The 11,720-nt window shown below is 44.7% G+C and overlaps 3 protein-coding genes across 3 annotated transcripts; 2 read left to right on the forward strand and 1 right to left on the reverse strand.

Moving 5' to 3' along the window:
- Window positions 1-1,009: 1,009 nt before the first annotated feature.
- On the forward strand, window positions 1,010-2,899 carry LOC108132801 (nitric oxide synthase-interacting protein homolog). Its single transcript, XM_017252363.3, has 3 exons — window positions 1,010-1,839; window positions 1,906-2,014; window positions 2,077-2,899. Exons 1-3 carry the CDS (start codon window positions 1,106-1,108, stop codon window positions 2,146-2,148), a joined length of 915 nt encoding a protein of 304 aa, XP_017107852.2. The 5' UTR covers window positions 1,010-1,105; the 3' UTR covers window positions 2,149-2,899.
- Window positions 2,900-2,929: 30 nt separating this feature from the next.
- betaCOP (coatomer subunit beta) lies at window positions 2,930-6,540 on the reverse strand. Its single transcript, XM_017252362.3, has 6 exons — window positions 4,701-6,540; window positions 3,980-4,635; window positions 3,760-3,921; window positions 3,414-3,687; window positions 3,248-3,353; window positions 2,930-3,182 (listed from the first exon to the last, which is right to left on the reverse strand). Exons 1-6 carry the CDS (start codon window positions 6,332-6,334, stop codon window positions 3,117-3,119), a joined length of 2,898 nt encoding a protein of 965 aa, XP_017107851.2. The 5' UTR covers window positions 6,335-6,540; the 3' UTR covers window positions 2,930-3,116.
- A 2,053-nt stretch (window positions 6,541-8,593) lies between these two features.
- Tsf1 (Transferrin 1) lies at window positions 8,594-11,201 on the forward strand. Its single transcript, XM_017252364.3, has 5 exons — window positions 8,594-8,693; window positions 8,756-8,998; window positions 9,362-10,448; window positions 10,590-10,974; window positions 11,039-11,201. The coding sequence occupies exons 1-5, from the start codon at window positions 8,615-8,617 to the stop codon at window positions 11,141-11,143; spliced, it is 1,899 nt and encodes a 632-aa protein (XP_017107853.2). The 5' UTR covers window positions 8,594-8,614; the 3' UTR covers window positions 11,144-11,201.
- Window positions 11,202-11,720: the final 519 nt, after the last annotated feature.

The following is an 11,720-nucleotide window of genomic DNA, read 5'->3' on the forward strand; positions in this document are numbered from 1 at the left end:
TTTCCATCCGATTCCCAAGCGGGATAGCTTAAACGATTTGTGGATTCATTATCTATCATTCTGCATCAAAATCTGGGAGGGAAATATTTTTTAGATTTTTTGTCAAATTTTGCAGGGGGTCCCCTGGAAAAACACCGGGAATGCCCATATGACCCCCGCGGAGGCTATAACTCTGGCAATTTCCATCCGATTCCCAAGCGGGATAGCTTAAACGATTTGTGGATTCATTATCTATCATTCTGCATCAAAATCTGGGAGGGAAATATTTTTTAGATTTTTTGTCAAATTTTGCAGGGGGTCCTCTGGAAAAACACCGGGAATGCCCATATGACCCCCGCGGAGGCTATAACTCTGGCAATTTCCATCCGATTCCCAAGCGGGATAGCTTAAACGATTTGTGGATTCATTATCTATCATTCTGCATCAAAATCTGGGAGGGAAATATTTTTTAGATTTTTTGTCAAATTTTGCAGGGGGTCCCCTGGAAAAACACCGGGAATGCCCATATGACCCCCGCGGAGGCTATAACTCTGGCAATTTCCATCCGATTCCCAAGCGGGATAGCTTAATCGATTTGTGGATTCATTATCTATCATTCTGCATCAAAATCTGGGAGGGAAATATTTTTTAGATTTTTTGTCAAATTTTGCAGGGGGTCCCCTTCAAAAACACCGGGAATGCCCATATGACCCCCGCGGAGGCTATAACTCTGGCAATTTCCATCCGATTCCCAAGCGGGATAGCTTAAACGATTTGTGGATTCATTATCCATCATTCTGCATCAAAATCTGGGAGGAAAATATTTTTTAGATTTTTTGTCAAATTTTGCAGGGGGTCCCCTTGAAAAACACCGGGAATGCCTATATGACTATTTTAATGTTCTTAAATAAATTTATTACTTGTTTATATATTATTCTATTTAAAAAAAAATTTTAAAATAAATTTAAAATTCGTGCATTTCAATGTGACCCTAACCGTGGTCTACCGACGTTTTCGCTCGCTGGTCACACTGAAACATTCTAAAACGTAAACATTAGTGTTTGGTGTTCGCTTGCGTGTTGTTTCTGTTGAAAATAGGAGAGAATCGCTATAAACACACCGCAGGATGACACGCCACGCCAGGAACTGTACGGCCGGAGCCGTCTACACGTACAACGAGAAGAAGCGCGATGCGGCAGAGTCCGGATACGGAACGAATGCCCAGCGGCTGGGAAAGGACTCGGTGAAGTCCTTCGACTGCTGCTCCTTGACGCTGCAGCCGTGCCGACGGCCGGTCATCACCAAGGACGGCTACCTGTTCGACAAGGAGGCCATCCTGCAGTACATCGTCACCAAGAAGAACGAGTACAGCCGCCGGCTGAAGGAGTACGAGCGCCTCCGCAAGGTCGAGGAGGACGAGGTCAGTGCGGAGGCCAACAAGAAGCAGGAGGCGCGCATGGAGAAGTTCGTGAATGGCGAGAAGCCAGCCATGACCCCAGCCCACCGCTCGGCACAGGCCTCCACCTCGAGTGCTGCCAGTACCTCCGCATCCACATCCGCCTCGTCCTCATCCTCCATTTCCAATATGACCAACGGCCATGAGAAGAAGCTGCCCAGCTTCTGGCTGCCCTCGGAGTGTCCCAATGCCGGCGTGGCCAAGGCCCAGAAGCCGGATGCCACCATCTACTGTCCAGTGTCGCAGCAGCCCCTTCGCGTCAAGGATCTGATCGATGTGAAGTTCACCCTGCTGCGGGATGGGGACACAAAGAAGTCACTGATCGCCAAGGAGGCCCGCTACATGTGCCCCATCACCCACGATGTCCTCAGCAATGCCGTGCCCTGCGCCGTCCTGCGTCCCACGTGAGATCTGAAGGGGATTGGTCAAGTCTGGTGTTTGTGTTTCTAAAGTAGGTGTCTATTTTGTAGGGGCGATGTGGTGACCATGGAGTGTGTGGAGCGACTTATACGCAAGGACATGATTCATCCGCTCACCGATCGCAAGCTCAAGGATAAGGACATTATTCCGCTGCAGAGGGTGTGTATCTGGATGGATATATGTAGCTCTATAGTGGTTATTTTCATTGAAAATATTTCTAGGGCGGCACTGGATATGCCACCACCAATGACAACCTCCAGGGCAAGGAGAAGCGTCCCATGCTACAGGTCTAAGACTCTAGACTCTAGAGAGGATTTTAAAAACCTAATTCCGAAATTGTTTGATTAGTTTCATGTTTAAACATGAAGTTATTTTGACTTGTCATGCATCTATGATGAATTTATCATGCATCCATCATACTTCATCATTCATCTTTAATTTTCTATAATAAACTATTTGGTTTTATCGTTTTAAATTGTAAAAAAGAATGAATTATTTGATATTCTTGTTTAAAAATGAAGAAATAATGCTTCATCATGCAACAATTGTGTTTAAATATGCAATTGTTATGTCTCATCATGCAAGTATGATGCTTCTTCATGAAACTATCATCCATGAGTCATGAATCATCCAACTATAATATTTCATCATGGAACTATTATGTCCCATGATGCAACTATCATGCTTCATCATTTTTTATCGTGTATTGAATCAATCAACTATATTTTATCATGCAACTATCATTCAGCTATTATTTCTCATCACACAAGTATCATGCTTCATCATGGAAACATTATTTGGAGAGTTTAAGCATTAATTTTCATCGTTTGTTGAATTAAACCAACTATAATACATCATCATGCAACTATCAAGTCTCATCATGCAACAATCATGCTTTATCAAGCCAGAATCATGTTATAACAAGCATCTATCATGCTTTTACCTTGTGTACTTTACACAAAATAGACTTAATTCTTAGCCAATTATATATATCTCCTATATATACATCCAAATCCCCAATAAATCCAGACTTTCACCACAAAAGTACTCTTTCCAATTCCATCATTTTGGGGCTAAGGTATAATATATGTATAATTTTCTTTCATTTTTTTTTTGTTTTAGGCATAAGTTGTAACGTTTAGATTTTTAAATTGAAGAATTGTTGATGCGGAATGCGGTCTAGAGTCTAGAGGCGTCGCTCCTGATGATGACTGGTCGTCCACGGCCAGATCATCCAGTTCCAGTTACCTTTCCACATCCACTAGGCCGCCTGCACCGATTGCTTCTGCGATGAACTGATCTTATCCCCAAGACTCAAGGCCATGCCCTGCAAAAGGATAACAAATGGTAATGAAGCTACAATTTGGAGACTCAAAGCCATCCAATCCCCACCTGACTCTTTGCTCGAATGCGTATGTGTCCTGTGACCTTGGATTCGGGATCATCTACAGGCTTCTCGATGCTCAGATTTGCCAAAGCATTCTCACCGAAAATGGACCTTAAAAGGGGAGAGTTTTAAGATCAAAACTGGAGGAGAATCTGCTGATGGGATACCCACTTGGCATACATATTGGCGGCCATAAAGCCACACTGGCCGGACAATGCCTTCTCCGGCGTTAGGCACTTCATGTTGGTGCTCTTCAGCAGGTGCTTGAGATACTCGTGCAGGTCGGTGAAGCTGGTGTTGACCGTCACCTTGTTCTCCCATTCAAAGTCCTGCCACATTTGCCGGAACTCGGTGTCGGTGCAGCTGGCCGGAATGATATAGTCCATGATATCGATGTGGATGGTGTTCAACACCACAACATTCGTATTTAAGGCGGTGTCGTAAACTGGAAAAATGGGGATTCAGGATTAATAGAGAACTCCTTCCCTAGAGAAAGAGAGACAGTGGGACAACCCACCTATATTGCCAAAGATGATGCCATTCTCTGTGGAAGAGACCTTAACGTTGGCCTTGATATTGCAGAAGTCGTGCGGGGCGAGGACCACTGGATGCGGACGCTCCACTAGCTTCAGGTCGCCCAGGGTGGCCAGCTCCAGGGTGCAGTTTTGAAGAGTGTCGTCTGAAAGGATACAGGATGTAATAAAAAAAGGATGAAGTACACTAAGTCATCCACTTACTGGTCTGATTCACGATTAGGACATCCAAGACGATGTCATACTGATTCACATTGACGTAGGCCTCGGCATAGACCGGATCCGAGAAGCCCGTCAGTTGGGTGACCTTGTTGAGCTTGTTGTTCGGCGACGAGATGTCGCTCATCTGGGCATTCTTGGTTCCAGCCAGGGCCTGGTTCAAGCTCGACTCGAACACATTCTCGCCCAGCTGGTTATCCCGCCCGTTGGACAGCTGGCCGAAGAGTACCGGATCATCGGGCTGGACCTTGGCGGCGGCCCGTTGCTTCTCCTTCAGCACCCGTTGATCCTCATCGGCCTGGGCGTCCAGCATCTTGCCGAGTGCCTCCCGGCAGAACAAAGTAAAGACGGCAACGGCCTCGGGAGTGCGTTCGCTGAGCGTCCGGAGGCAGACAAAGATGCGATCGGTGTCGTCGTTGGTGATCGGCTTGGTGGGGAAGCCGGACTTGCCCAGATGGAGGATGGAGCTCATGATGAGCATCACCTGGGTGGTGAGACGGTTCTGGGCGCGTGGCTCAGCCTCCAGTTCGGCGTAGCGCAGCGCCAGCTTGGTCAGGGTGGCGGACAATGCGGCACCGATGAAGAAGTCTCCATCCATCAGATACTGACGCAGTGGTGGACGCTTCTCGGCCTTGGCCACCCTATGGGTTAGGAGAGGATATATGATGAGTCATGATTGGCAAGAGATGTATGTCTATGAACTTACGGTGCCAAGCTGTAGGCGCTTTGGGTGGCATAGGTACCATCGGATGTGACCTTATTGCTGGCATTGCCCGATCCAGTTCCAGATCCAGATGTTGTGGCTGCTCCCTCGCCGGCACCGTTGCCCTGCGACTGCTGCTGCTCGTCCGTCTGGTCGCCAGCGAGGCGACGCTGCTCCGCCTCCACCATGGGCACCTCGCCCAAGGTCTGCTGGATGACGGCAATCACCTCCAGGATCTGAGGCCCCTCCACGTACTCGCCGAGGATCCAGACAGCGGCGCGATGGATCTTCGAGGACTTGATCTGGGGGAAGGCCTCGATCAAGTGCTCGATGATGAGCGCCCGCAGGGCTGGGAACTTCTGGATGGCCTCCCGGATGAAGACGAGGACATCGGCGGCGGCCAGCTCGTTGGTGTCGGACAGGAAGTCGACCAGCACGGGTATAACGTTGGCGGCCACGTCGGGGAACTTGATGGAACAGGTGTGCAGGGTGCGGACCAGCAGCTGGCGATACTTGCCAGTATCCTCGTGCTCCACATTGTGGGTCTTGGCCACCTCCTTCTTGAGGACCAACACCATCTCACCGATATTCCGGGAGTAGACCAAGTCCAGAGCCAGGGCCAGGGTCTTGCGGCGAACCTCGATATCGGGAGCGGCCAGAACGCGAAGGACGTCCATGACCAGGTCCTGCATCACCTTCTCCATGCCCTCGTGCTCCTTCATGGCCACCAGACGGTCCAGAACAATCAGTTTCACGTTGTTGTCGCTCTCCTTGACGACGAGCTCGATGTAGCAGCTGGCGGCCGCCTTGATGGCCGTGGGCGCCAGGGACAGGGTGATGAGGGTGCCAGCGGACTCATACCTGACGGCATTGGAGCTGGAGTTCAGCAGGTTGTAGATGCAGCGGATGAAGCGCGACCGCTCGGCGGGATTGGCGTGGCACACTTTGTAGATCAGTTCGACGATCACCAGCTGGAGGATGTCGCCGAAGGTGTGCACCTGGTCGATGCACGACGCCAGATAGTTGAGGGCACGCTCCTGGTCGGCATGGAGGAGCATCAGGAAGGCGTTCCGCTTGCAGCTCATGTCCTGCTGGGTGTCCAGAAAGTTGGCAATCAGCTCCGGTCCGTCCGGCACCAGCCAGTCAAAGTTCTTGTAGATCGTGAAGATGGCCAGGACGGCGTTCCGGCGCACATACGAGTGCCGATGGTCCAGACAGGCACGAATGGCTGGCATCAGGGGCTCCAGCAGTTCCGGCTCCTTCAGCTTGCACAGAAACCGCAGGGTGGAGCCGCGCAGAAACTCATTCGGATGCTGCAGGTCCTTCCGGTAGGCATCACACACCAGGATCATCTCCTGCAAGAGCTTGCCATCCGCCGAGGTCTTCGGTACGATCTCCCAGAAGATCAACAGCAGCTTCTTGATCGTATGATTCTGGACGGGGAGCACAAACCGGATGATGGTCATAATCAGGCCGGGATATCGTTCGCCATTGAGGAGCAGCTTGATGACCTTCTTCAGGGTCTCGATCTTGACGTTGGTGTCGCCCTTCTCCAGGTCCTGTTTCAGTTGCATCTCATTGGGGACGTCCAGGTCCGGGGAGTTTATAATCGTGTAACACGGCACTTGCGACGTCATCTTGCTCCGATTGGCCGATTGCGTTCTCTGGAGGATTAATGATGACTGCTATGGCAACGGCAGTGTATATGTGGCGGTCGGTATTCTCTGTCGCGTTTCCCCTTCTTCTTTGCCTTATAATTTTCTTAATTAAAACACTAAAAACTTTACACTTTTTGTCGCTCCGGCTGTTTGACGTGTCACTTGAATTCACCACGCACGGTGCAGTGTTGGCCAGCGCCAGTTTTGGTTAGTCTGCAACTCTGTTAATACCAGAAAAAATACTGTGGTGAGTTTGAATATTCAAAATGAACAGGAAAGGGGTCTGTTAAGTTAACAGAGTTGAACTCAAATGGCGGTCTTTTTGAAAATTTTTCATATTTTTTTGATATTATACTTCTAGTTCTGGTAAAAAATATAAAAAACAAACTTAGTTGCACTGTACTTTTTATGGTTGATTTTACAAGTTTAATTGTTAAATATATTTATTATTAATTAATTATATGTATCTGCTCTGATTTATTTTGTTTTCCTCGGCTGATAAGAATCTGTACAAATTGGCGAAAAAAACCCAGCCCATTAAGGTAATTTCTCGACAAAGTGACCTTGAACCGATGGGGTTGATTTGTCGGATTACCCCTGAAGGGGTAGTACTGCATATACAAAGTCCCAAATGGACTTGCCACACAAATTTCATAAATAAACCATCTAATTTTTGTACCCACAGTGTGATAGAGAGGGTTGACATCTAAAAAGAAAGAGAGAGGGAGTCGATCCACACCCACACGTTGTTGGAAGATCTATTTGTTATTCAACCACGCCCCTTGCATTTTAAACAGATCACTTTGCAAGTTTTTGGTTGCCAAGTGCTTGGGGGGATCCCCTTGCGGTGTGCATGCCCCTGGGGGGAGTGCACTCTGTCGCAATTCCTCCTCCTCCTCTGGGGGGGAACAAGTTCTCCTCCGGAATAAACAAATCGTTTTCTATTAAAAATGCAAGTCAAGAGATCGAAGAGAAAATGCTCTTTCTTTTTTTTTTTAAATTTCTTAAGGATTTATTTCCTTGTTTTTGATCTTTTAAGCTGTGATTTTTTAAGCTAATAAATATAAGTTACTAATAAATTGAATATTTATGTTTTTTGTTAAAAAAATAACCTTAAAAATATAAAAAAAATATATTTTCTTTATTTTCTTCAAGAGTTTGAAGCTCAGGCTTCTTGTGTTTCTTTAATTTCCTATGTAGTTCTTTAAATTTATTTATTTTAAAATTATTTACAAGTTTCTAAAAATTTCCTCATACCCCTTAAAAAAGTGTATAAAACCACAAATTACTATTTATTTATTTGATTCCAAGAAAAGTGCAAAAAAAAGGCTAAAAATCATATCAATTTATACACTTTTCAAATGAAAGAAATTGAAGCTTAAACCTTTTTTAAACTTTTAAGATTTTTCTTAAAAATAAACTGAAATCTACAAATAAACTAGAATTTAGCCTAGTAAATATTTAAATGGCTTAATTATTTTTTAAGTGATACAATTGCTTAGGATTTATGGTAATTTAGAAAATCTGTCAATTATAACATTTTAAATATTTAGGATTATGTAATGTGCAGCTTTTGTAGAGAAAGGGTTAAGAGAAAAGGGTTAAGCCCTAAAGGGTCTCCTCCCTAGAGATGACTTAACCGGTTACCTTGCATATTAACAACCTATTAATTTTAATTACTTTACTTTATTAGTTTAAAAATATCCATATTTTAGCCTTACTTTATTGGTTTAGAAAAAGGTGAAATAATTGAAAATTTCTAGCAACCACAAACCTCGACTCTGAGCTTATTGAAAAAATTCCCCTGATGTTATATATATTTTTTAAGTATATATATTAGATTATGTTTTTAACGATTACCAAGATCAAGAGCCAAGCAATTAATTGCAGAGGGGGAGCTACACTTTTCAGGGACTTTTTTTTTAGAGAGCTTAAGAGAACCCTCCACCCTGACTTTGATAGATCATTTCTTTTGTCTATAACTTAAGGTAGATCATGGATATATATATATATATAGAATCCAGAGTTAACCGGTTTCTGGATAACTCATAGGACTCACTCCTAGGGAGTGCCCAGAAACCGGTTCCATATTTCTCTATTATTCTTTATATATATTGTATTATTACACAGTTTTTACTTTTTTTTTTCTCCTGATTGAAGAAAAAAAAAACAAACAAATCAAAAGCGATAACAGCTCGGGTATATAAGCTGCCGGCCGGCTTTTGATTCTTCACAGTGTCGAGCTTTGTTTGCATCGAGATGAGTCCCCGGGTTGAGATTCTAGTGGTGGCTCTGGTGGTGGGCCTATGCCAGGTGGCTCTAGCTGAAGAGCCTATTTGTAGGTTTTTTTTTTAAATAATTTTTATTTTCTAATCTTTAATGTTTTCAATCTCTTTTCAGATCGCTTGTGTGTCCCGAAAATCTATTTAAAGGAATGCCAACAATTATTGGCCGATCCCTCGGAGGCTGGCATCCGAATGGAGTGTGTCCCGGGACGAGATCGTGTCGATTGTTTGGAGCTGATTGAACAGAGGAAGGCCGATGTCCTGGCCTCGGAACCGGAGGATATGTACATTGCCTATCATCGCAAGAATGAGGACTTTCGAGTGATTTCTGAGATTCGCACCCAACAGGATAAAGATGGTAAGTTTTTGGATGGATTTTTGCTGAAAATAATAGAGTTCGATTCGGTGTAGAGTTAGTTAAAGATTTTTGTTTTTTTTTGTTAAATTATGTACTTGCCAGGATTTTTAATACTCTTTCTTTATTATACTCTATTAAGTTTCTTCAGAAGAGAGTTCGACTCCTCTCATAAAAAATTTAGAACCCTCTATCATAGAAGGCTAATACTCGTCACCTGTTGAGATAATAATTTTTTAAATATTTTTTTTCAAAGATATCTTTCGTTTAAAAATCTCTAAAAATTATATCGATCTAGTAATTATAATATCTTGATAATATTATAACTATAAAACATTATCTCCCCCTGATTACCCCTTTCCGTAGCCCCCTTCCGTTACGAGGGCATTATCCTTGTAAAGAAGACCTCTCCCATTCACACTCTGCAACAGCTACGTGGCGCCAAGTCCTGCCACACTGGCTTCGGACGCAATGTCGGCTACAGGATTCCCATCACCAAGCTAAAGAACACCAAGGTCCTGAAAGTATCCCTTGATCCGGAAATATCCGCCACGGAGAGGGAACTAAAAGCGCTATCCGAGTTCTTCAGCGAGTCCTGTTTGGTAGGCAATTACTCCACGTACCCGAATACGGATCGATCCTTGAAGAAGAAGTACGCCAACCTGTGCGCCCTGTGCGAGAAGCCAGAACAGTGCAACTATCCGGATCGGTTCAGTGGCTACGACGGTGCCATCCGGTGTCTGGACAAGGGCAAGGGCGAGGTGGCCTTCACCAAGGTGCAGTACATCAAGAAGTACTTCGGACTGGCCGGAGGGGATACCCCGGCGGAGGGTAATCCGGATGAGTTTGAGTATCTGTGCGAGGATGGGACTCGGAAGCCGATCACAGGACCCGCCTGCTCCTGGGCCCAGCGTCCCTGGATGGGCTACATTTCCAACGAACAGGCCGTCCGGACGCCCGAGAAACTCGACCAGCTGCAGCACCGACTGGAGCGCTTCTTCGCCAACGGCCTGCAGGCCCAGAACAAGGATGCCGCCGCCCACTTGCTCATCCAGCCGAACGCCGTCTACCACAGCAAGGACTCGGCCATTGATCCCAAGGTCTACTTGGAGCGTGCCGGCTACAAGGATGTGATCGAGCGGGATGGCAGTGCTATTCGCAAAATCCGGCTCTGTGCCCAGAACGATGCCGAGTTCGCCAAGTGCCAGGCTCTGCACCAGGCCGCCTACTCTCGGGATGCTCGTCCGGAGCTGCAGTGCATCCAGTCCGTGGACTGTGTCCTGGCGGTCAGCAAGAAGGAGGCCGATCTGGTGGTGGTCGATGGCAATGGTTGGGCGGGTGCCAGAAGGGAAAACCTGCAGCCGGTGATCTTCGAGCTGTTGGATCCTTTGGAGACTCTGGTGGCTGTGGCGCCACCTAGCGTTGGATACCGCGATATCCCGACAGCGGGCGTGTAAGTGTTTATTTTTGATTTTTTTAAATTTTTTTAAAATAAATAATAATAGCGCCCTCCTCCTCGATTCTCATTGGGAGCACTTAAGCCCCAAAATAATTTCCAAAAATATTAATTTAAATAATAATTTTTTTTTTCCAGAAAATATGATGAAACCTCGGAACGTGCCCAGCTCGCCGCTGTCTTCCTGCACGGTGGCCTCGGCGTGGACAAGTGCTCCATTCGCTCCAATCCCGAGGGCCAGGTTCACATAGTGCCCGCCTCCGAGCTGGAGAAGTACAAGGACTACCAGCTGTTGTGCGGAAAGACCGATCGTCGTCCTGTCACCGACTATCAGTCGTGTCCTGTGGAAGTCCAACTGCCACATGCCGTCTTCATCCGAACGGAAACCACGGCCGTGGAGCAGGAGACCATCAAGCACCTGTTCTCCGCATTTTCGGACAAGTTTGGAGCACATGGCAAGTTCGTGGATGTGTTTGCCATTTTTGGAGAATTCCAGCAAGGACATCCCAATGTCTATTTCGATGTGAGTTGAGAATTTTTTTTATTTTTTATCATCGTAAATAATTTTAAATATTTTTTTTTAAAAGGACAAAGCTGTGGCCTTTATTACGGAAATCAAAAATCCTTACCAAGATGAGCAAATTGTTCAGCAACTCAAGTGCGAGAGTCGCAATAAAATCAAGAAAAATTAATTTCCCACACTAGTTGGGATGAAATTTAATAAAATATTATGAAATATATTAAAGGCTATTCATGAAAATAGTTTTACTTTTTTAGTTGGTAAGTGTTTGATGAAGTTTTTCAAAGTAGAAGTTGAGGTTGAAGTTTTAGAAGAAAATCTAATGAAAACACTTTAGAAACTTAAAATAAAATATTTAATTATATTATTTGTTAGATTTTTTGGTGGACATAATTTTTAAAAATTTATGAAAGTTATAATTCCTATTTAAAACTTAATTTTAAATAAGAACGCAGTCTGCTAAGAAAGCAGAAAGCCATATGGTAGCCTATTGTCTTGAAAAAGTTCTTCTTTAAAAAAAAAAAATATCTATTTCTCAGAAAAATATCTACAAATTTCAAGAATAAAAAATGATGTTTTTTAAACTAAACAGAATATGTTCTTAAGTTAAAAAAAAAATTTTTAACCAAAAGGCCTGAAATAATAAACAAAAACATAGTTTCTTGCTCAAAACTCAGACTAAAAGCCACAAAAATGAAGTTTAAAATACAAAATTCTTAAAAAACTCCACTCAAAAAATTAAAAAACCT

Source organism: Drosophila bipectinata, chromosome XR, assembly GCF_030179905.1.
Source record: "Drosophila bipectinata strain 14024-0381.07 chromosome XR, DbipHiC1v2, whole genome shotgun sequence".
Classification (NCBI taxonomy): Eukaryota; Metazoa; Arthropoda; class Insecta; order Diptera; family Drosophilidae; genus Drosophila; species Drosophila bipectinata.